At 56.4% G+C, this 21,495-nt stretch overlaps 1 protein-coding gene across 3 annotated transcripts; it reads left to right on the top strand.

The window, feature by feature from the left end:
- The first annotated feature begins 327 nt into the window (after positions 1–327).
- Positions 328–21,140, top strand: MLLT6 (MLLT6, PHD finger containing). Of its 3 annotated transcripts, none has more exons than XM_064496024.1 (20): positions 328–667; positions 1,882–1,961; positions 2,447–2,501; positions 2,752–2,861; positions 3,853–3,956; positions 4,210–4,303; positions 6,435–6,614; positions 7,309–7,407; positions 9,806–10,025; positions 10,587–11,201; positions 11,647–11,828; positions 12,062–12,170; positions 13,393–13,459; positions 13,666–13,811; positions 14,322–14,519; positions 14,620–14,708; positions 15,832–16,181; positions 16,608–16,698; positions 17,733–18,083; positions 18,630–21,140. In XM_064496024.1, exons 1-20 carry the CDS (start codon positions 559–561, stop codon positions 18,669–18,671), a joined length of 3,291 nt encoding a protein of 1,096 aa, XP_064352094.1. In that variant the 5' UTR covers positions 328–558; the 3' UTR covers positions 18,672–21,140. The 3 variants fall into 3 exon arrangements, with proteins under 3 accessions (XP_064352094.1, XP_064352096.1, XP_064352095.1); XM_064496026.1 differs by having other exon boundaries at positions 9,806–9,944; positions 10,869–11,201; XM_064496025.1 differs by having other exon boundaries at positions 6,438–6,614.
- Positions 21,141–21,495: the final 355 nt, after the last annotated feature.

Raw genomic sequence — 21,495 nt, forward strand, 5'->3', positions numbered from 1 at the left:
GAGCGAAAAGCTCCCTACCAAGCCAGGCTTTGTTCCCTGAACCTAAGACTTTACCCGGCGGCGGGCGGCGGGAGGGCGGGGAGCGAGCGAGCGGAGGCGCGCGGCCATGGCTGCCGCGGCCGGGCAGGGGGGCCGGGGGGGCGGCGCGTGAGCGGGCGGCGCGGGGCGGGCGCGGGGCGGGCGGGCGCCCGCGATGTGCCACTCGGCGCCTCCCCCGCCGGGCCCGGGCTGCGCGGCGGCCGGGAGCCTCTGGTAGCTCGGCGCGCGGCGCGGAGGGGGCGAGCCCGGCGCGCGGATCTCATTGTTGGCGGGGGGGGGGCCCGTCGGGGCATGAGGGCGAGAGCACGGCGGGGGGGGCGGCCAGACAGAGCGAGCGAGGAGGAGGAGGAGGAGGACGCCGAGGAGGAAGGAGGAGGCAAAGAAAAGAAGCGGCGGCGGCGGAGGAGGAGGAGGAGGGAGCGAGGAGGCGCGCGGCCCCCCGCTCCCTCCCTCCCCCCCTGACCCCCGACCCCCGCCGGCCGGCCCCCCGCCCCAGCCCCGGAGGGAGCTCATGGGAGTATGAAGGAGATGGTAGGAGGCTGCTGCGTATGTTCGGACGAGAGGGGCTGGGCCGAGAACCCGCTGGTCTACTGTGATGGGCACGCGTGTAGCGTGGCTGTCCACCAAGGTACGGGGTGGCCCGCGGGGGCGGCGGGACCCTTGGGGCGGCGTGCGCAGGGCGCCCCTGGCCGCGCCCTCCGGAGACCTCCTGGGGCTCGGGTGCCCCTCCCCCACCCCACCTGAAGGGAAGGGAGGCGTCGTGGGGGCTCCCCCCGCCGGGTCCTGGAGGACCGGGTCAGGCATTGTTTTCTTGCCTATTGTTCCAGTCCCGCGCCCCCCACCCCAAGTTGAGGGAGTTTGGGGACAGTCTCGGGGGCAATGAGTGCATTCTCCGCGCCCCTCACTACCAGTGTCGGGGCTGCTAGGAGAATGTTTACCTGCGAGGTGTCCCCTCCCGCCTGGTTATTTTGGTCTTGGCTGTCGGAGGGAGAGGTCAAAGGGGGGTCATCCCCCCTCCCACTTCCGGATACTGGGAGGAGCGGAATTGGGAAGGGAGGAGAAGGGTCCCAGGGGAGAAGGGACTCCTAAAATCCTCTAGGGAAGAGCTGCGGGTAGGAGAGAGGTTGCGCAGGGGGCCGGGAATAGAGAAGAGGGAGGTTTGGAGTTTCCCCCAGCAGCACATGGTTCGGGAGTTAACTCCTTGAGGAATCTTGCCGAGGGCGCAGGCTGGCATCTCCCGCCTGTCTAGCGTAGCCAACTGGCCCCCCCCCTTCCTGGGACAGCCCTTAATCCTGTCCCTGTGGGCTCTTCCCTCCACTCTCCTCTGGGTTACCTGCACGGCAGGCACCTGCTCTTGGCCTTGACTTTTGACCTGTACCTATTATAGTTAGAGGCAGAAGATGAGGTCCCTGGACCCCCAACTTCCCTGCCTCTTCCATTACTGGCCCTTTAAGAAATACCCCCCCCCATAACAACAAAACGTGTTTGACTGTAGTAAATGTTATTTCTCTGATTTTCTCTATTCCTGATGATGACGACTGGTCCTGGCAGGAGCTGGTTACAGAAAAGGTGTTGGGGGGAGGATCTGCTAGAAGTTTAAGGTCAAGGACTCACTCAGACTTCCGATCCCTGCTTGGAATGCTCAGTTGTGTGGTTGAAAGCTGGCCGTGTGCTGTTGGGCGTTCCTTGTGGTCCTGCTGTCTAGAGAGTGATCTCTGGGCAGGGGAGCAGCCCCCCTCCTGGAACTGGCTCTAGTCCTTTAGAGTCACTCCCTACCCCTAGTGACTCTAGGAAAAGCCACTGCTGATAGATTTGCTTGTGATTCTTCTCCCTCACCCCCAGCTTGCTATGGCATCGTCCAGGTGCCAACAGGACCCTGGTTCTGCCGGAAATGTGAATCTCAGGAGCGAGCAGCCAGGGTGGTGAGTTTGAGACTCCCTTCCCCCCTCCTGTACACCTGAGCATCCCCTCCCTCCCCGTTGAGCTAAGGGACTCTGAGGTTGAGGCTAGGGTAGGACTGTCACACAGGACTTCCTGTTTCCTGCACACCTATCACCAACCCCATCTCTCCCTCAGCTTATCCCTCACTGCGCCTCACATCAGGCACCGGGCCTTTTTTTTACCTTGCTTGTTTGTTTGAGCTTTTTTACAATGGAAAGTTTCCAATGTGTATAAAAGTAGAGGGAATATTACAATGAACCTCATGTCCTCATCACCGATCTTCAAAAATTTTCACTCATGGTCAATCCTGTTTCCTCTGTACCCCCACCAGTCTTCCATAGACACCTTATCATTTCATCCTGGGGCCCTCCAAATGTGTTCAGGGAGGGCCCAGCTGAGCAGATCCCCCACCCCTTTTAGGAAGGCCTGCCCCCCCCAAATCCCTGTGCCTCCCTTATATTGGCAGAGGTGTGAGCTGTGCCCACACAAAGACGGGGCATTGAAGAGGACTGACAATGGAGGTGAGGGGTCCCTGAGCCCCAGGGCTCATCTGTGGAGGTCAGCAAGGCCCCCTGAGCAGGGTCTGGGAAGGCAGGAGTGGACTGTGGGCAGGGGTGGGGTGCAAAGGCTGCGTTTCCCTGCCCTTCCCTGGCTGGTATTGGAGTCCGATGGGAAGGCTGTGGAGGAGGGGACCATCTGCAGTGTGGGGTTGTGAGGGGTTGGGGTCTCGGGCTTGCAATCACAGCTGAGGCCGGCCCCACACCGCCCCAGGCTGGGCCCACGTGGTGTGTGCCCTCTACATCCCTGAGGTGCAGTTTGCCAACGTGCTCACCATGGAGCCCATCGTGCTGCAGTACGTGCCTCATGATCGCTTCAACAAGGTCAGCAGCCCCTGCTGTGCCCCATACCAGTCCTCTCCCTAGCCAACTATTCTTGGGTCCCTCCAGCCCTCTCTTCGTCCAGTGTATTTGATTCTGTCCAACCGACACTTTTCAGGGAACTCAGGAGGTAGGTAGGCAGCTTCCACTGACAGATACTGCTTTTGCTCTGAAACTCAAGTGAAGCAGTAGGCTCCCTTGCAGTTGTACTGCCTGAAGGTAGACCTCAGCAAGCAGTTCACTCTTTTGTTCACCAGACACATTTCACTGATTGCCTACTATGTGCCCAAACTGGGCCAAGGTACCAGGCACACAGTGTTTAGTACTGATCAAGACAGATGTGCTCCCTGCCCCATGGAACTCACACTCCTGTGTGGGAAGACTATAAATATCAGTAAACAGGCAAATAAAGTAAATGCAATTTGTGGTAAGTGCTGTGAAGAAAATAAACAAGGTACTGAAATAAAGAATACCCTTTGGGGGGCTTACTTTAGATAAAGTAGTCAAGGAAAAAGACATTTTGGTTGAGACCTGGCAAATGAGAAGGAGCCAGTTGGTTGTTGGGGGGGGGGTGGTCGGGTGGCAGGGGATTGTTCCAGGTTCCAGGCAGAAGGAACAGCATGTGCAGAGGCTCAGAGGTGGGAATAAACTCACTGCTGAGCCAGGCAGACATAGTCTCTGGCCTTAAGGGATCACCATCCAAGGACTGCACTATCCAATATAGTAGCCACCAGCCACCCATGGCTATGTAAGTTAATTACAGTTAAATACAATTTAAAATTCAGTTCCTCACTCACACTAGCCACATTTCCATAGCCCATGTGGTTCATGGCTGCTACATCGGACAGCACAGTATAGGACATTTCCATCATCACAGAAAGTGCTGTTGGATTGCACTGACCCAGGAACACGAGGAGAAGATGAAACTGGGGGGGTGGGGGGCGGGATCCGTCAGGTATAAGGGAGGAGGGGACGATTGCACTCTGTCCTGCAGACGTGTTATATCTGCGAGGAGCAGGGCCGGGAGAGCAAGGCAGCCTCAGGAGCCTGCATGACCTGTAACCGCCACGGATGTCGACAAGCTTTTCATGTCACCTGGTGAGACATCTGCCTGCCCTGCACCCACCCCGCAGGGTTCCCTGGGATCCCTGGCCAGCTGTACCAACCCCCTCTGAGGTTTGCCATGGATGGCTGCCAAATGCACTCATCCTAGCTGCTGTCTCTTTGGTCATGATAGCAGTGCTTTCCTTGGGTGGCCTTGTCCTTGCCCCAGCAGGGGTCTAGGAGGGGGAAGGCAGGTGGCAGGTCTGGTTTGTGGCCACACCCTTCTCAGGTGGACCTTCTTGGTTAGTGCCCAGATGGCAGGCCTGCTGTGTGAGGAAGAAGTGCTGGAGGTCGACAATGTCAAGTACTGTGGCTACTGCAAATACCACTTCAGCAAGATGGTGAGTTTCATCTGCTAGGGTGTGAGTGGGTCAGTCAGCCATGGTTTAGAGGGTGTGGGCTTCAGGCCAGGCCACTACCTGGTGCTGGGAGGACAGACATAGAAGGAACTATGTCCCTGCCTTTGAGAAGCTCACCATTGGATGAGGAATAAATTGAAGTACAGCCTGAGGGGTGTGAAACAGAGTAGTCCATCACCCCAGAAGACAAAGCTCAGACCCTGCCTGTCCGAGTCTGGGAGGTTTTAAAGAGACAGCACTTAAACTGAGCCACCAATAAGAGCCAACAGTTGTGGGGCTTAATGTGCCCCAGCCACTGTACTAAGTTCTTTACATGTGTCATTTCATGTGATCCTTCCAACAACCCAAAGAACTAGGTGTACTATATATTCTCAGTTTAAAGATGAGTAAACTAAGGCTCTCTGCAGTTTTTTACTTACCTCACAGCAGGTGTATGAGATTCAGGACAGACAATCTGATTTGGAAGCTCTGTGGGAGCCTACCAAGCAAAGACAGAAAGAAAGGAATCCCAGGCAGGGTGACTGGCATGGACAAAGTCCTGAGATGAGAGAGAGCGTTAGTAGGCAGGGTGTTCGGTAGGGAGGAGGCAGGAGATGAGGCACAAAAGCTCAAGTGGGGCCAGAGCTGGACTCGCTTCTTCCCCAGGTTCAGGGGCCCAAGGAGAGGCTGGAAAAGGGGTGCTATCCCATATTTGTGGAGAGACCTGCATGTTCTAGAAGTGGTGGGGTGTCCTGCAGATGTATGCTGTGGCCTGACTGGGGAAGCAGCTTGGACCTCAACCCCAGGCTACAGGCTTATAAGGCTGCTTATAAGCAAGAGGGTAACATGATCAGATTTGTTTTTCAGGAAGATTACCCTGGCAGCCACTGTGAAGCTGGAGCTGAAGGGCCAAGGCTGGCGGCTGAGAGACAGCTGCGGTGGGGCGGGGTTGGGTGGGGGGTGGTGAGGCTGGATTCTACAACCATCTCTAGGTAGACTTGCCTACATGTGGGGGTGCTGAGAAGGAGTTGTTGAGGGTGGCACACAGGATCCAGGCCCTTGATGCTGGGTAGATGGGGCTTAAGCACCTGAGAGTGCTGTGAACTGGGGTGCAACGAGCTTCTGTAGGGCCGGCGTATGTCCTGGTCTGCCCTGGAGAGTCCCAGTTTGTGCTTGTTGCCTTGGTGGAATAGCTGTCTCTTTCATTTTCAGAAGTATCTTGGTTTGGATCATAAGTCATAGGGTCACCTTGGTTCAGGGTTCAATATTGAGTTAAGACAAGGTAGGGAGCTCGGTTTGGTTTATAGGAGGTGCCGAGTGAGGGTGTTCAGATTTAGTGGCTGTGAGACCCCCGGGGCAGGGTGGTTGTGGCAGCCTTAGTTGTGTAAGACTGGGGCTGGAGTCCCTGGTGCCCACTGCTAGGGAGCGATTAGGTCAGTTGAGGCCTGAAATGAGTCCTTGAATTTGACAGTTGGGAGGTAGTGGGTGGCCTTAGAGGGAACAGCTGCAAGTCTAGGACAGGTGAAGCCATTGGATCAGGCAGGGAGAGCCCAGAGCCCTGGCTGGGAGGAATGGCAGCACAAGGGTTGTTTGGGTTTTTCTTGTGGATATTTACTTCCCGCTTCTTAAGGGCAGCAGGCCCTTTGGGATGGAACCACTATGTTTGGTGGAAGGCCAAGAACAAAGGAGAAGGGGTGATGGCTGGAGCAGAGAGTCTGGAGGGGAGGATGAGGTATGGAATGCAGGCGAGCAGGGGCTCCCATGAGGGCCCCCACCCCAGAGGTGGAGGTAGTTCTGTGGCCCAGGGCCTGAAAGGGGCCAATAGGGCACCGTGGAAGGAGGTGGGTGTAGCATAAGAGACCTGGGCCCCAGGCCTACCTCCAGCCGTGCCTTACTGGGGTCAAGATGCCCCTACCTCTTCTAGGTCTCAGTTGCTGAATCTGGGGAAACTTGGATCTCAGGCTAGGGAACGCCCTTCTATTGAGCAGAGTATCACTAAGGACACAAGGTCCTCTTAGTGACAGGCAGGCCGGTTGGGGGTTGGAACTGGCCCCCAGGATCATCTGACCTTCAGGAACTTTCCCTTGAGCTAGGGAGAAGGGGGTTTGGCAATTCCTCTTGGTTCTCTCCCCAGAAGACATCTCGGCACACCAGCGGGGGAGGCAGTGGAGGAACAGGAGGAGGAGGAGGAGGAGGAGGAGGCGGCACAGTGGGAGGTAGCAGTGGCTTCATCACTGGCCGGAGAAGCCGGTCAGCTTCTCCATCCACCCAGCAGGAAAAGCACCCTTCCCACCACGAGAGGGGCCAGAAGAAGGTAAAAGTCTTACGGGTCTGCCTCTATGGCCCACACTCAAAAACACATGCTTCTTTCCAGAAGCCACCACAGGTGTCCCCAAGGCCTTAGCGCCTGCCCTCTTCCTTCCTCTGAGGCCACAGAGGGCTAAGAGGGGGTTGAGGAAGTGACATATGAGGGTCACAGACGGTGAGCTGAAGGCCTGTTTTCCCTGGGGCTCTTTGTATCTGTGGGGTTCCTCCGTATCCCCCCATGACATGACAGTGTCCCCAGACACCCCGACACATGGCTCTGTACATTTACACACATTGCCACAGTCTAGCAACGTGTCAGCCTAGTTTGTCCATGCCTGCATCCCCTCAGGCCACTTGTCACAGAGTTCCTGGCTCCCGTCCCTCTGCACATTTCTGTGTCCTGGGTGGACACCCTTGCAGGTGTGTGCTCGCTTGTGTGGTGCTGTGTCCCTGGCACGATAATGGGACAGGCTGTCTTTAGCAGGCATTGGGGATGAGAGGATAGACTTAGCTCTCAGAGGAACCTGCCTGAGCGGCTCCTGTCCAGCCAGAGTCCCCTAGTCCCTCCACGGGGTGGGAGGGGAGATGTCACCCACAAAGACTCATCTCTGAGAAGGCTCCACCCCTACATGCAAGCACCATGTTCATCCTCACCCGGACTGTTCCGCAACACAAGTGTCAATTCACTTCTTCCTCCCTAGAGTCGAAAGGACAAAGAACGCCTTAAACAGAAGCACAAGAAGCGGCCTGAGTCACCCTCCAGCATCCTAACCCCACCTGTGGTCCCCACTGCTGACAAGGTACTGCTGCCTACACCCAGGAGGGTTGGTGTGGGAGGGGTCAGGGTGAGCACCCCTGGGAGCCCCCACAGCTTCAGGTTAATATGTGTCTGCTCCCTGCCCGACCCCTCTCTACTCCCCATTCTAGCCTAGGAGGGGCAAGCTCCTCTGCCCTACCTATCACTGACCCATCAGGAGGGTCGGGTTGGGTGGGGTACCGCCCTGCCTGCTGGCTGCCAGGTGCTCACATCTGTCTCTGTCCAGACAGAGGGCCTCAGCACTGGGCTCTTGTCTGTGGGTACAGCACAGGTTGGTTCTCTGAGTTTTTGGGGTCCATTTCCCCAGAGACAGGCAGAGAGGACCCTTTCACTCTTCACTCCTCCCCCACATTCCATGCAGGTTGGAGGGACTGAAAGTGCAGCCCATGGTGGCTTGCAGGGCAGGCCCCTGGACAGCACCCTGAAAGCCCCCCTCATCCCTAGTAGGGGCATATGTGTCAAGCCTGACTCCAGAAATGGGCAACATCTGGATGAGCAACCGGCAGGCTCTACCGAGGCCAGGGAGTCACTAATCCAAGCCAGAGCAGCCCTCCCTGCCCCTCCTTCCAGCCCGCCCTCCCCCTGGAAGGAGAACAGGGGCCTGGAGACACTGCCTCCTCCTGTCACCATTAGTGCCCCATTTCCCTCTACCGGCCTCAGGAGGTTGGCAAAGCTCTGGGCATCTTAGCAGGAGGCTCAGGTATCAGGTTTCCAGGGTGATGTTGCTGTGGCAACTGTCCCAGTAACCCTCTCCCCTCCCTGCTGCCCAGGGCTCACCTGGAAAAGCTTGTCATCTGCGCCCTCTGACCTTTCCCTGGGGCCTGCAGGCAGGTGGATCTAGGAATTGCCCCAGTGGCTGGGCATCCCTTTGGATGTGTTAGAGCATTCTGCCCAGCCTCCTCCACCCACCCCAGCATTTCAGCTACCCCTCCCCCTAGCCCCTCTCCTCCCTTGCTCTCAGAACCACATCTGGCTCCCTTCAGAACTCCAGCTGTTGGAAAGAACAAAGAAAAAGACAGAGACCAGGGCTCCACCCAGGAAGGGGCAGCACAGGGTGGCTCTCACTCTCCTGTCCATCCTCCCTCTGGCATTTGTTCCTTTACTGAGTACCTGGTCTCCACCAGGAGGAAGAGCTATGCCTGGCAGTACTACAAAGCCCTAATTTACTCACCACATGCCAGGCTCCCTTCTAGAAAAGGGGGATAGGAGGGATGCATGAGGATTCACTCAATTTAATCCTCAGATAAAGTAGATATTTTATTAACCCCATTCAATAAATGAAGAAACAGGCACAGAGTAGTTAAGTAATTTGCCTAAAAGCACACAGCTAGTGAGTGGTGGAGTCAGGATTTGAACCCAGGCAGTCCGGCTTGAAGGCCTGTTCTCTTAACCAGCACAGGACACTGTCTCTGCAGTATATTACTAGCAGCCACCGCCATCAGAATCATCATTATTGACCCCATACTATGTATCTGGTATTATGTTCCTTGTAACTCTCCAAATAGGCATGATTAGTCCCATAAGGACGCTGGAGCTCCATGAAGGTGAGAGACCACACGACATGACACAGTAGTAGAAGGCAGAGCCCACCAGGCTCAGCCCCCAGAGCCCAAGCCCTTCCAGCCATTGCCCTGCTGCCCTCAGACATGGGGGACAGTATATTTCAGTACACATGGCAGCTGTTGACATGGCTGATGTAGGTGGCTACGTGGTACCCTGGAAATAACAGGACAGAATGACTTGTTCCACCTTGGGTAGCTCTGGGGTGACTCCAAGAAGAGGGGGTTTTCGAGCTGGATTTTGAAGGATGAGACATTTCCCAGGGAGGGAAAGGATAGGCTCTTCGGGCAGAGTGCTGATTGTCTAGGAAGGGCATGGAGTGGCCAAGGAGCCAAGTGTCAGCCAGGTGGCTGCAGCTAGGGGTGAGTAAGGAGGGAGTGATGGTGACTGGAGGGCCCAAGAATGGGGCCAAGGCAGCCTTTTCTCCCTGGGGTCCGTCTTCCATATGTACCCCACTTCCCAACACAAGTCCAACCCTCTTGGGCCTAAGTGTTTCTTAAATGAGTGACTGAGCAGATACGTACATCAGTACAGACTCTTGAGACCATCTTCATCACTCCGCAGCCCGAGGTGAAGGACCGACAGCTTCTTGGTTTCAGAGGTCCCATCTCTTCACACCCAGAAGTTCCACAGCTGCCTCCCCATCTCCCTGGTGGAGGAGCTCCCACCACCATCTCCTTGCCTGGAAATGCTTCCTGAGGCTAACTGTGGGCGCTCCTAGGAGAGCCCTGGGTCCTGGATCCTCCTGCTCCACTCCCAAGTCAGGGTGAGCCCAGGCCCTGGGGCTGACCGCGAGCCTTCCTCTCCTCTCCTTCCCTCAGGTCTCCTCCTCGGCTTCCTCTTCCTCTCACCATGAGGCCAGCACTCAGGAGACTTCTGAAAGCAGCAGGGACTCAAAGGGGAAAAAGTCTTCCAGCCATAGCCTGAGTCACAAGGGGAAGAAACTGAGCAGTGGGAAAGGTGTGAGCAGTTTCACCTCCGCCTCCTCCTCTTCTTCTTCCTCCTCTTCCTCCTCCTCTGGGGGGCCCTTCCAGCCTGCAGGTGAGTGTGGACATCCTGGAGGAGGCTGGGAGCCAGATAGTCTTTGGTCCTGAGCTTTTCTAGCAAGGGCCTTTGCAGATTGGTTTGCATCTCATTTGCTTAAATTGATTCTGGTTAAAGATGAAGGAATCCCCACCAAGTGACTTTTCTCCACCCCACCCCCTTAACCCTCCCCTCTTGAGCTGGAACTCCCCTCCCCTCTCCCTCAGGGCCTGGCTCTCCAACCCCATAGCATTATTCATTATCCCCTGCATGTGTGCTGTCAGGTACCGTTTTTTAAAGCACCAACACTAATGTTATCTCTTGTAATCTCTATGTGGTCGTCCAGTGAGGACAGTAGGGTGGGAGTTATTTTCTCCCTCTTTATCAAAGGTGGAAAAGGTGGTGGGGGATGGCGGGGAGGGAGGGACTCATCCTAGGACACAGAGATCCTGGCAGAGCTGGGACAGGAAACCTGGCTTCCCTATCCCCCGACCAGAGCGCTCTCTAACTAGTGCACATTGGGAGTGGGAGTGGGGCGGGGATCTGGGCTCCAGCTATAATTCCATTTTCCCTCTGCAGTTTCGTCCCTGCAGAGCTCCCCTGACTTCTCTGCATTCCCCAAGCTGGAGCAGCCTGAGGAAGACAAGTACTCCAAGCCCACAGCCCCCACCCCTTCAGCCCCTCCCTCTCCCTCGGCCCCCGAGCCCCCCAAGGCAGACCTCTTTGAGCAGAAGGTGGTCTTCTCTGGCTTTGGGCCCATCATGCGCTTCTCCACCACCACCTCCAGCTCGGGCCGAGCCCGGGCCCCGTCCCCTGGGGACTATAAGTCTCCCCACGTCTCGGGGTCCGGGGCCTCTGCAGGCACCCACAAGCGGATGCCCACGCTGAGCGCCGCCCCTGTGCCTGCTGAGGAGACCCCTGAGACAGGCCTGAAGGAGAAGAAGCACAAAGCCAGCAAGAGAAGCCGACATGGGCCAGGCCGACCCAAGGGCAGCCGGAACAAGGAAGGCACTGGGGGCCCAGCTCTTCCCTCCCTGCCTGGTGCCCAGCTGGCTGGCTTTACCGCCACTGCTGCCTCACCCTTCTCCGGAGGTTCCCTGGTCAGCTCCGGCCTGGGGGGTCTGGCCTCTCGTACCTTTGGGCCTTCTGGGAGCCTGCCCAGCCTGAGCCTGGAGTCCCCCCTGCTGGGGGCAGGTTAGTGACCCTTGGGGATGGAGGGTATCTCAGGGCCCCAGCCAGTCTAGTGAGAGGACAGAGATATAAACATGCAGTTAGAAGGAAATGTGATAGAAGCTGCTCCAAAGGACAGAGGATGGAGGTGACAGTCACCTGAGACACTCCCCCGTACCCATCTTCTGCATGGTTGTAGTGGGAGAGACTGGGGTAGATGGCCAATAGGACTTACCCAAGTTTTGGTTGATCAGTTAGAAAAGCTGGGAATTCTCCAGCCTGGGCAGGGCAAATAAGCAGGCATGTCAAGCAGATGTCACCCAGACAAGATGTGACATCTTTGCAGTAAGAGGGTAAGACTGGTGTGTGGCCAGATCCAGGGGAGAGGTTGCCCCAGTCACCTGGCTGAGGAGGGGCCTGGGGGAGTGGTGACTGTAAGCTTCCCTCTGTGTCCTCCTTGTGCCTGTAGGCATCTACACCAGTAATAAGGACCCCATCTCCCACGGTGGCGGAATGCTGCGGGCTGTCTGCAGCACCCCCCTCTCCTCCAGCCTTCTGGGGCCCCCAGGGACCTCGGCCCTGCCCCGCCTCAGCCGCTCCCCATTCACCAGCACCCTCCCCTCCTCCTCTGCTTCTATCTCCACCACTCAGGTGAGGCCTTACTCCTGGGCTCCTCCGTCCCTGGGCAGGTGGGGGACAGCCTGCCAAGGACCCCAGCTTTCCATGGGAATTTGAGAGATTGGGCTTGAGCGCTACCAGAACTTTTCCCTCTCTCTGGTCCTCTCTCCTCCCCAGCACACCTGGTCCCCTCCACCCCGGTGCACACAGTTGTGCTCTAGATCCAAGAATAACCACCAGGCGGGACTGTACCTCCTTTCCCTCAGGTGTTTTCTCTGGCTGGCTCTACCTTTAGCCTCCCTTCTACCCACATCTTTGGAACCCCAATGGGTGCCGTTAACCCCCTCCTCACCCAAGCCGAGAGCAGCCACACAGGTATGTGAGTCCCTGACCCCATTCCCCTTTCTTCCTGAAGACCTGAGGGGCACCCATCACTTGCATGTCACCCCAGAAAGGATGGGAGGGCTTTCTGGCTGCTCCCTCCCTCTGGCCATTGCTCACCCAGCCAAAAAATTTTCACACACAACAAACCGGGATACACTTTCACTTGAAGACCCCCTCCCCCCGTAAGGGGAGGGGGCAGGGCAGGACAGGGCAGAGTTACTACTGCTCCATCTTACAAAAGAAAAAGGGAGAGACGTATGACTTGCTCAAGCCAGTTCAAGTAGGGAAAGGCAGAGCAGGAGCTGAAAATCTGGTACCCTGACTCCATGCCTAGTTCTCCTACTGCTGTAGGGTAGCTCCCCTCCCGCCTCTTAGTGAATCTGTGGGATCAGCTTTTGCAGAGGTCCCACCATCTGGGCAACCTGCTCTCTGGGTATTTAGGAGTTAAGAGGACGGATCCCAAGCGCCCCTCCCTCTCCTTGGAGGGTTAACCCAGCCCCAGAGAGCTGATTGGTGCAGAGATACCACCTGGCCTGCTGGGGGTGGGGCTTACCAGATCAGGTAGGCCTTAAAGGCGCCAAATCTGATTACAGAATTAAGGACCTACAGAGTAAGTGACTATATTTTCCAGAACGCAGATTGTAATTCTGTGGCCTAACAGAGTTTTGCTGTCTAATCTGTGAGCTTATTAATATGAAAGTCATACAAAACTGATTATAGTAGTACAATATTTAAAGTCTTGTTGTATGGCAGCTAAACTATTCAGCTTAACGCTTCACATTTATTATCTGATTTTAATCCTAACAATCACTTCAGAGAGGTTAGTTTCAAGCCCACGGTCACACGGCAAGTAAGTATCAGGTCCAAGTTCAACCCAGGATTGTCTAGGCCCCAAATGTCTATAACTTTGAAGTTACAAGTTTTCTTCCAGGAAAGAAATTGGGAGGTGGATCTGAAAGTAGCCAGGCAGCAAGAGCCTTTCTGCCTAGAGAAAGGGGAAGAGACGAGATCCCATGGCTTTGCCTCCCAAGGGGCTCGGTTTCCAAGCCAAGGCTCCCAGCGCCTTAAGAACTATAACTGCCAGTCTAGGGTTGGGAGGTCCTGGGGAAAGGGGTCTGCGGTAAGGTCCCAGATCCCGCACCCACTTCCCAGGCGAGGACTGTGAGGCCGACGGCACCCCTTCCTCGCTGATCCCTGCCCCGCTTCTTCCAAGAGCCAGACCTGGAGGACTGCAGCTTCCGATGTCGGGGGACCTCCCCCCAGGAGAGTCTGTCTTCCATGTGAGGGAGGGGGTGGCGGCTTGGGGGAGGGACTGGGAGCGGGGCGGAGGGACTACCAGGGAGGAGAGGGCGGAGAGACGGCGCGAGGAAAGAGTGGGATCCCCAAGGGGATGACTGAAACCCCTGAGAGGAGAGGAGGGGGACGGGGAGACTGTGGAGTTGGGGAGTGAGGTAATCCTGAGCCCAGTTTTCCCTTCTGACCCCAGGTCCCCCATCAGCAGCCTCCCGGCACTCTTCGACCAGACAGCGTCCGCACCCTGCGGGGGCGGCCAGTTGGACCCAGCGGCTCCGGGAACGACTAACATGGAGCAGCTGCTGGAGAAGCAAGGAGATGGCGAGGCCGGCGTTAACAGTGAGGAGGGGTGACGTCGGGCTGGGAGACCTGTCCTAGGATCCCCAGATTCGGTCACCTCTCTCAAGTCCCCGTCTTTAAGGATCCGGCCCCGCCCTCACCTTAACTCTGGCCAGTCCCGGGCCTTACCTTTCATCCTCGCAAGGTCCAGCTCCTGGCCCCGCCCCCTCTTCACCTGGCCTTTGGCCCTCGCGACCTTTTGGCCCTTACCTTACTAAGCCCCAACTTCCGCCAGCAGCTTCACTCCCAATCACGAGGCCTCCACCCTGGGCCTGAGGCCCCACCCTTTGGTCTTTAGGCCCCACCCTTTGGTTCTTAGACCTCTGGGTCCCCAGGATTCACCTGAGTCCCTCGCTAGCCGGCGTCTTCTCTTTTAGGTCTCAGTCCGAATTCTTCCCCAGGCCCCGCCCCTCCAGGCTCCGCCCCCGGTCCTCTGGCCCCGCCCCCAGCCTTCACCCCGCCTCTCCAGGCCCGCCGCGGGGCTCAGGCGCTCTCGCCTTCTGTCTGCAGTCGTGGAGATGCTGAAGGCGCTACACGCGCTGCAGAAGGAAAACCAGCGGCTTCAGGAGCAGATCCTGAGCCTTACGGCCAAGAAGGAGCGGCTGCAGATTCTCAACGTGCAACTCTCTGTGCCCTTCGCTGCCCTGCCTACCGCCCTGCCTGCCGCCAATGGCCCTATTCCTGGGCCCTATGGCCTGCCTCCCCAAGGTAAGGGGATCCCACAGCCTGTGTGTGAGGGGCCTCTGCTCAGCGGTGGGAACTGGCTCGACTCCAGCCCTGACCTCCTTCCATGATCCCTCTCCTTCAGCCGGCAGCAGCGATTCCTTGAGCACCAGCAAGAGCCCTCCAGGGAAGAACAGCCTGGGCCTGGACAACTCTCTGTCCACGTCTTCCGAGGTGGGCGCCACGGGGAGGGGCACGGGGGGCAGGACGGCAGGAGCGGGGAGGTGCTAGGGCCTCCATGTCCCATCTCCACCTTGCGCTATTGGAAGCCGGGCAGTGACGTGAATGGCTGAGCAATTGGGTGATTGGTCCATTTATTGTTTCGTTAAATAAGTAGTAATTTCGAGGTGCCTACTTAGGCCAGTCACTGGCTAAACAGTCGGTGAGCAAAACAGACACAGTCCTGCTCCTGAAGACAGGCTAAGTCTAAGAAAATCAGTAATTACAAACCGGGAAAAGTGCTAATAATTTGAGGGCTGTGAGAAAGAATGGAGGGTGGGATTCTTCTCTGGATATAAGGTGGTTAGGGAAGGCCTCTTTGGGAAGTATTTGTGAAGAGTTTATTACAGTTTATTAAAGCCTCACACAAAATAATACCTGTGTAATTGGTGGTGGTTGGGGTAGCAGTTGTTATTGTTATGTTGTGGTTATTACTGAAATCAAGCAAACTGGGTTTTTGTTCTATTTGCCACTTACGAACTGTGTGACTTGGGCAATAATAATCATAATAGTAACTAACGTTAATTGTGTACTTGCCCTTTGTCATGTCCTGTGCTTAGACTTTTAAAGCGTGGCGTGTTTAGTCTTCACAATAACTTTGTGGAATGGGTGCTGCTGTTACCCCCATGTTATGAGTGTGTCAACTGAAACAGAGAAGCCACCCAAGCCATTGCATTGCGGACATGGGATCTGAGCCGGAGTCTTTCACTCCAGCTGCCTGCAGAGTGACTTAGCCTGTCTGCTAACCAATGGTTTCACCCATAAAACAGCAGTAATGAGTTAGTACAGGTCAAGCACTGAACCCTGGATCTGGTTCACTAGGTAGTCACTACTGTCATCACTATTCTGTGTTAAACAAGCATCGGGAGAGGCCCCCAGAAAGTGATTTGTAAAGACCATTTGGATTCTTAGCCTTTATCCCTGGGCCTTGCTTATTCCTGCTGGGTGGCTCTGCCGGGGGTTAAGGTGGGGGTGGCTGTGCTCTGTGAGAATGCTGGTGGGTGCTGGGCTGGGGGGGCCAGAAAGGTCATGCTGGCCCCCCGCCCCTCTGACCCCTCCCTTCCCCCTCCCTCCCCAGGACCCACACTCAGGCTGCCCGAGCCGCAGCAGCTCGTCGCTGTCCTTCCACAGCACGCCCCCACCGCTGCCCCTGCTCCAGCAGAGCCCTGCTACTCTGCCCCTGGCCCTGCCTGGGGCCCCTGCCCCGCTCCCACCCCAGCCGCAGAATGGGCTGGGCCGGGCACCGGGGGCAGCGGGGCTGGGGGCTATGCCCATGGCTGAGGGGCTGTTGGGGGGGCTGGCGGGCAGTGGGGCCCTGCCCCTCAATGGGCTCCTGGGGGGGTTGAATGGGGCTGCTGCCCCCAACCCTGCAGGCTTGAGCCAGGCTGGCGGGGCCCCCACGCTGCAGCTGCCAGGTTGTCTTAACAGGTGAGGGAGAGCTCAGCCTGGGGAAGGGAATGGGGAGGCTGGCTCTGGGAGGGACTCCCCCCCCAAACACCCACAATCCCCCCAAATTTTGGAAAGCTGTCTTGCGGTCTTACAGGGTACAGAATCTAGTCACCTCTTGGCCCCAGGTGCTCCCTAGATGTTAGGTGTGAGTGCTGTCTGGGTGATAGCTCTCCAGTGACAGAATTGTCTGTTTATTCCTTATACCCGAATCTAGGTTTTCCTTCTGAGAAAATTCTTCCACCTAACTTGTCTCTCTCCCACTGTCCTCTCTGAGCTCTCATCCTTTAATATCACACATCCCCGCCTCTCTCCACCTGGGTCTGAGGGAGTCTGGAAGCGTGTGGGAGCAGGGGAGGAGTGTTTCCCTGTCCCTTCCCATGGTCTGTGTTTTGCCTCCTGCTTCAGCCTAACCGAGCAGCAGAGACACCTCCTGCAGCAGCAAGAGCAGCAGCTCCAGCAGCTCCAGCAGCTCCTGGCCTCCCCACAGCTGACCCCGGTAATGCCCCTCTCTGCCTGGGCCACCTCCCCGCCCCCTGCTCTGCTGGAAGGGCCCATCTCAGAGTATCTAGGTCGGCCCCAAAGGGAAGGCTTAGAAGGGAGGGAGGAGAGCTGCAGGCTGGACCCTTATGGATCATGTAGGGGCAAAGGGGATTGCTCACAGGGGCCCTGGCCACTGGGACAGAGATGCTATACTGGCCCCAGATCACATCCTAGTGAGAGGGTCTGGAGGGTGGTGAGTCCTGTTACTGAGCATTTCCAGTTCCAGCCCCAAGGATCTTCAGTGGGGACTTCAGGGCCCACGTAGAGAGGTAACTGAGCAGGTGACAGACACCCCGTCAACCAGAGCAGCCCCTTTGAGCTCTTTCTTGTATGTTGAGTTCTACTAAAAATTCCTTTGGAGAAAAGGAGTTCTGCCTTTAAAAAAACAGGGGAATTGGAAAAATAGAAAAATACTCATTTTCATGTAAAGAAACGCTGGGAAGGTAAAAAGAAACCAATTCAGTTGGTTACTTACAGAGGCCAGATGGCAACAGAGGTGAAAGCAACATTTCTTAAGATGTAAGCCTTGATAAATAGTTTTTGAGTTTTGGAACACTGAAAATGCTCTGCCTGTTCAAAGCAAAGATAAATGAATCTTAAGCGGAAAAAAAAAACAAACAAAAAAGAGGAGAGTTGAAAACTATTGACCTTGTTTAGTGTTTCTCAACTTGGGGTCATACCACCCCTGGGGACATTTCTGGTTGTCATAGCAACTGAGGAATTGCTTTGGTGAGGGGGGATGGGGCCAGGGATGCTAAACCTCCTGCACTTGGCCATTAGTGCCCTAGCTGACAGACACTGAGGGTGAGCAACCTCTTTCTTGTCCAGATGGGGAGACTGAGGCCCAGAGTGGGGAGTTAGAGACCAAACCTTGACTATCTCCCAGGCCTCCTGCCTCATGGTCCTAGTGTGATGGGATGGGGCCCAGGCCAAGCAGGGTGAGATAACCATGGGGACTGCTGGCCAGTGAGCAGTCTGGCCCTGTTGCAGGAACACCAGACCGTTGTCTACCAGATGATCCAGCAGATCCAGCAGAAGAGGGAGCTGCAGCGGCTGCAGATGGCCGGGGGCTCCCAGCTGCCCATGGCCAGCCTTCTGGCTGGAAGCTCCACCCCGCTGCTGTCCGCGGGCACCCCTGGCCTGCTGCCCACAGCATCTGCCCCACCTCTGCTGCCTGCCGGGGCCCTGGTGGCTCCCTCACTTGGCAACAACACAAGTCTCATGGCTGCGGCGGCCGCAGCTGCAGCAGTAGCAGCAGCGGGTGGCCCTCCGGTCCTCACTGCCCAGACCAACCCCTTCCTCAGCCTGGCGGGGGCGGATGGCGGTGGCCCCAAAGGAGGGGTGAGTAAAGGGTCGGGGCCCTCCTGGAGCATTAGAAGGGACATCATCAGGTGAATCATCAGAAGGAGGAAGGAAGCGATCCCTGGGTCAGCAGAGTGCCTGCTCTAGGCCCCAGGGCCTCTGCCAACAAATGGGTGCCCTCCTACAGGTCCAATAAAGATCCCTTCTGCATACGGGCTAACAGCAAAAGGCCCAATTAGAAAATGGCATTCCTCTGGGAAGCCCAATTAGAAAAGGCCGTTTCCTCTCTGATCGGACCATTTAGAAAAAGATGATGCTTTGGGTGGGCCATTTGAAGAAAGCCTCTTCCTCCTCCTTCTGAGGGCCTAGAGCCAAAGTCCAAGTGCTGGCCTTGGCGAACACATGCCTACGCAGGGCAATTCCTCCCCTCTACACACACGTACTCGTTAACCCTGGTGTGCACCCGCCAGAGCCCAGGCCCTCACTGCACCCTACGTTAGCTTTCTTGACCCAGGAAGCCATTCTCAAGCAGGTGTTAGGACCAGACACCTCCCAAACCCCCAGCCTCCCTTCCTCTTTTTCCAGACCGCTGACAAAGGAGCCTCAGCCAACCAGGAAAAAGGCTAAATCCACCCACGCCCCTGCTGATCCCCCAAGTGGAGGGGCAGATCCTGGCCTGAGGGGTCCCAGCCTGGAGCGGGCACCTGTGCCCAGACACTGGAGAGCCCTGGCCCAGAGCATGTGCTGAGGGCCGGGGGTTGTGGGGTGCTCCTGGTGCCGAGGACTGAGACCAAGAGGGGAGCCCTTTCCATCTAGCCCCCCTTCCACTTTGCACTGGGCCTTTTGTGAGGGGCTCAGAGGGGGTCAGGCTCCAAGCCTGCCTAGGAGCCCCCATTCTCAGTGAATGTTTTGAGGTTCCCCAGAAAGCATGTTAAGTGGGCCATCGCATAAGTGGGGGGTTGGTTGAATCCACCACATAAAATGGATCAGCACTTGTGTGGGAGAAGTAGGGGGGTTTGGCCCTGGGCCTGCCCCTGTGCAGAAGTCTTCTCTAGAGGGAGGAAGAGCCCTGCTTGACCTGCGGTTTCTTCCCAACATGGGCAGATGGCAGGAGGGCTCCCTGGGGCTGTTTCTTGCTGGGCCCCTTCCCCTGCCCCCAACAAGGGTCACAAGCTGAGCTTGTAAAAGCCCACAGACTAAGAGGCTGAGGAAGGGGCAGGGTGGCATCAAATTCGGCCCAAGCCTCCCTACCTCTGGGGGGTAGGTCCCAGTGATCAGCCGGGGGAGGGCAGGGGGAGGGCGGCCCAGCCCCCTCGGTGCCCTGCCCCTTGTTTGCACTATTGGATTTAGGAGTGCCGAGGGTGGGGAGATGAAGCGGCCTGACTCAGAGAGCTTGTGTGTGTGTGTGTGTGTGTGTGTGTGCACGCGCATGCACGTGCGTGCGCATGCACGTGCGTGCGTGTGTCTGTCTGTCTCTCCCTGGACCCCAGGCAGCCAAGGGCAGGGAGGGAAGCAGTGCTCAGATGGGGCAGCATCAGAGGGGCGCCCCTAGCTCTTGTTTGCACCCTCTCACCTCACCAACTTTAGTCCCTTTCTGGGGCCTGAATGGTTAACAAAAACCAGAAGAGTACTCCAATATTGGAGAGTAACTGGGGGCTGGGGGCTTTGAATCAGGGTGATATCCTGCCTTTCCTCCCCCAGACCTCGTGTGGTCTCAGTGCCCCTCCAAGCTCCCTTCCGCCACTGATTGTTGGTCCTGCTTCCCTGGCACAAGGGGAGCCCCAGGGATTAGGGGGTAAAGTGCCACTTCTTTCAGTGAAAACCTTCTTCCCAGAGTTAGCCCACCTGCCTCCCCCTTCCCTTCCCCCACCCCCACCAACCAGGGGAGACTTAAGCTTAAGCTGACCTAACAACTGTCCCTTCACCCACCAGCTATTTCCCTGGGGTGTAGTGGGTAGTTCTCACCTTAAAGAGTCCCCACCTGCCCAGAGCCTTTGGTGGCCAAGGTTGAGGACAGGTGGGATGGCCAGGAGGGGGACGAGGTTGAAGTCTGTGTCTGTTTAGGGTGCACTGGGGTCCGAGCCAGGAGGGGGTGCGTCCAGCTTCCCTGATGCCTGTGTCTAGTCAGTCTCTTTGCATGTGCAGATTTGTGTGTGTGTGTGTGTGTGTGTGTGTGTGTGTGTGTGTGTGTGTGTGTGTGTGTTTCTGTTTGGGTTTTTGTTGTTGTTGGTTTTGTTTTGTTTTTTAAATAAAGAAAAGAAGATGTGTATATTTTTGGCAACGACAGAAACGTAGTGCAGATATATTTTTGCCTGTGCTGCTCAACTGGTTTTTTTCTGATACTGAAAATAATATTAATATTCCTGTTGATAAGACTTTGTAAGATGTTAGGGAGCTGATAATGGAGGGGGTGGGTGGGAATCCTTCAGAGGCAATTTCTTAGGCACTTGCAAGGGCTTGGGGGGAGGGGGGAGGCAGTTGTGATGACCTCAGAAATACTTTTTATTAATGCTAAATATCAGTTAGAAAGACATGATAGAATTCAGCATTTTATTCATCTTCATCTATTAAGCTCTCTAACTCCCTGCCCCCAAACCACTGAAAAGAAAAAATAACTTTCAGAGATTCTCAGAAGAGTGGGTTATTCACACCCACACCTTCGCCCAAGGTCAGCCCGCTTAGAGCTGAAGTCAGCTTCTGTTCTGGATGGTGAGGGAAGTCCATCCACCCCAAGGCTGCTGTGGCAGAGGGTGAGAGGTCCCAATGTCTTATTGCACTGGAACCAAGAACTCCTCTTCCCTCCAGCACCTGAGAGCCGGGGGTTCTCATCTCCAAGAGTCTGTTTTCCTACTTTCTCCAGGCTGGGTGCAGTGGCAGGTAGGCAGGTTAGATTTGAAGAAGGTACCCAGGCTGGGTATGGGTTGGTGCAGTCCCAGGATTTGGGGCAGGGGGCATGACAGAGGTGGTGCATTTTCCTCTTTGGAGGGAGCTTTATAATAGGAACGGTCTGGAACACTTCAGGAGGGAGCCGGGTCCCAGTGCCAGGGGTCCAGCTACCTTGACCCCACCCTCCTCTCTCAGCCTCAGTCCCTTTTTCTAGGATGAATTTGGATGGGGAGCAGGAAGGGATGCAGATTTATAGATTGTTCTGTGTAGGTGAGGGGAAGGATGTGGTTTGCAGGGCGGACGTGGAGCTTGAAAGTGCGGAGTGCTTCGTGTGTCATACCCTCAGCACGGAGGTGTGAGTGGGCTGTGCATGCAGAGCTGCTGTCTGGCCTGAGGCCACAAACTAGTGCATAAATGTCAGAGCTGGAAGGGACCTGTCTTTAGGGGTCGTGGGAGCCAGGTCCTGCTTCACAGGTGATGGCTCCAAGCCTCAGAGGGGCAGGGGCTCAGGGGCAGAGCCAGGACCAGCCCTCAGGACCCTGGCCTCCTGGTCCTTGGCTCTCCT

The sequence above is a fragment of the Camelus dromedarius genome, chromosome 16 (genome assembly GCF_036321535.1).
Source record: "Camelus dromedarius isolate mCamDro1 chromosome 16, mCamDro1.pat, whole genome shotgun sequence".
Taxonomy (NCBI): domain Eukaryota; kingdom Metazoa; phylum Chordata; class Mammalia; order Artiodactyla; family Camelidae; genus Camelus; species Camelus dromedarius.

Coding starts and splice junctions, on each gene's coding strand:
- MLLT6 (XM_064496024.1), top strand. CDS start 559: ATGAAGGAGATGGTAGGAGGCTGCTGCGTATGTTCGGACGAGAGGGGC. Junction 668..1,881: donor TAGCGTGGCTGTCCACCAAG/GTACGGGGTGGC, acceptor CCTCACCCCCAG/CTTGCTATGGCATCGTCCAG. Junction 14,520..14,619: donor CTATGGCCTGCCTCCCCAAG/GTAAGGGGATCC, acceptor CCTCTCCTTCAG/CCGGCAGCAGCGATTCCTTG.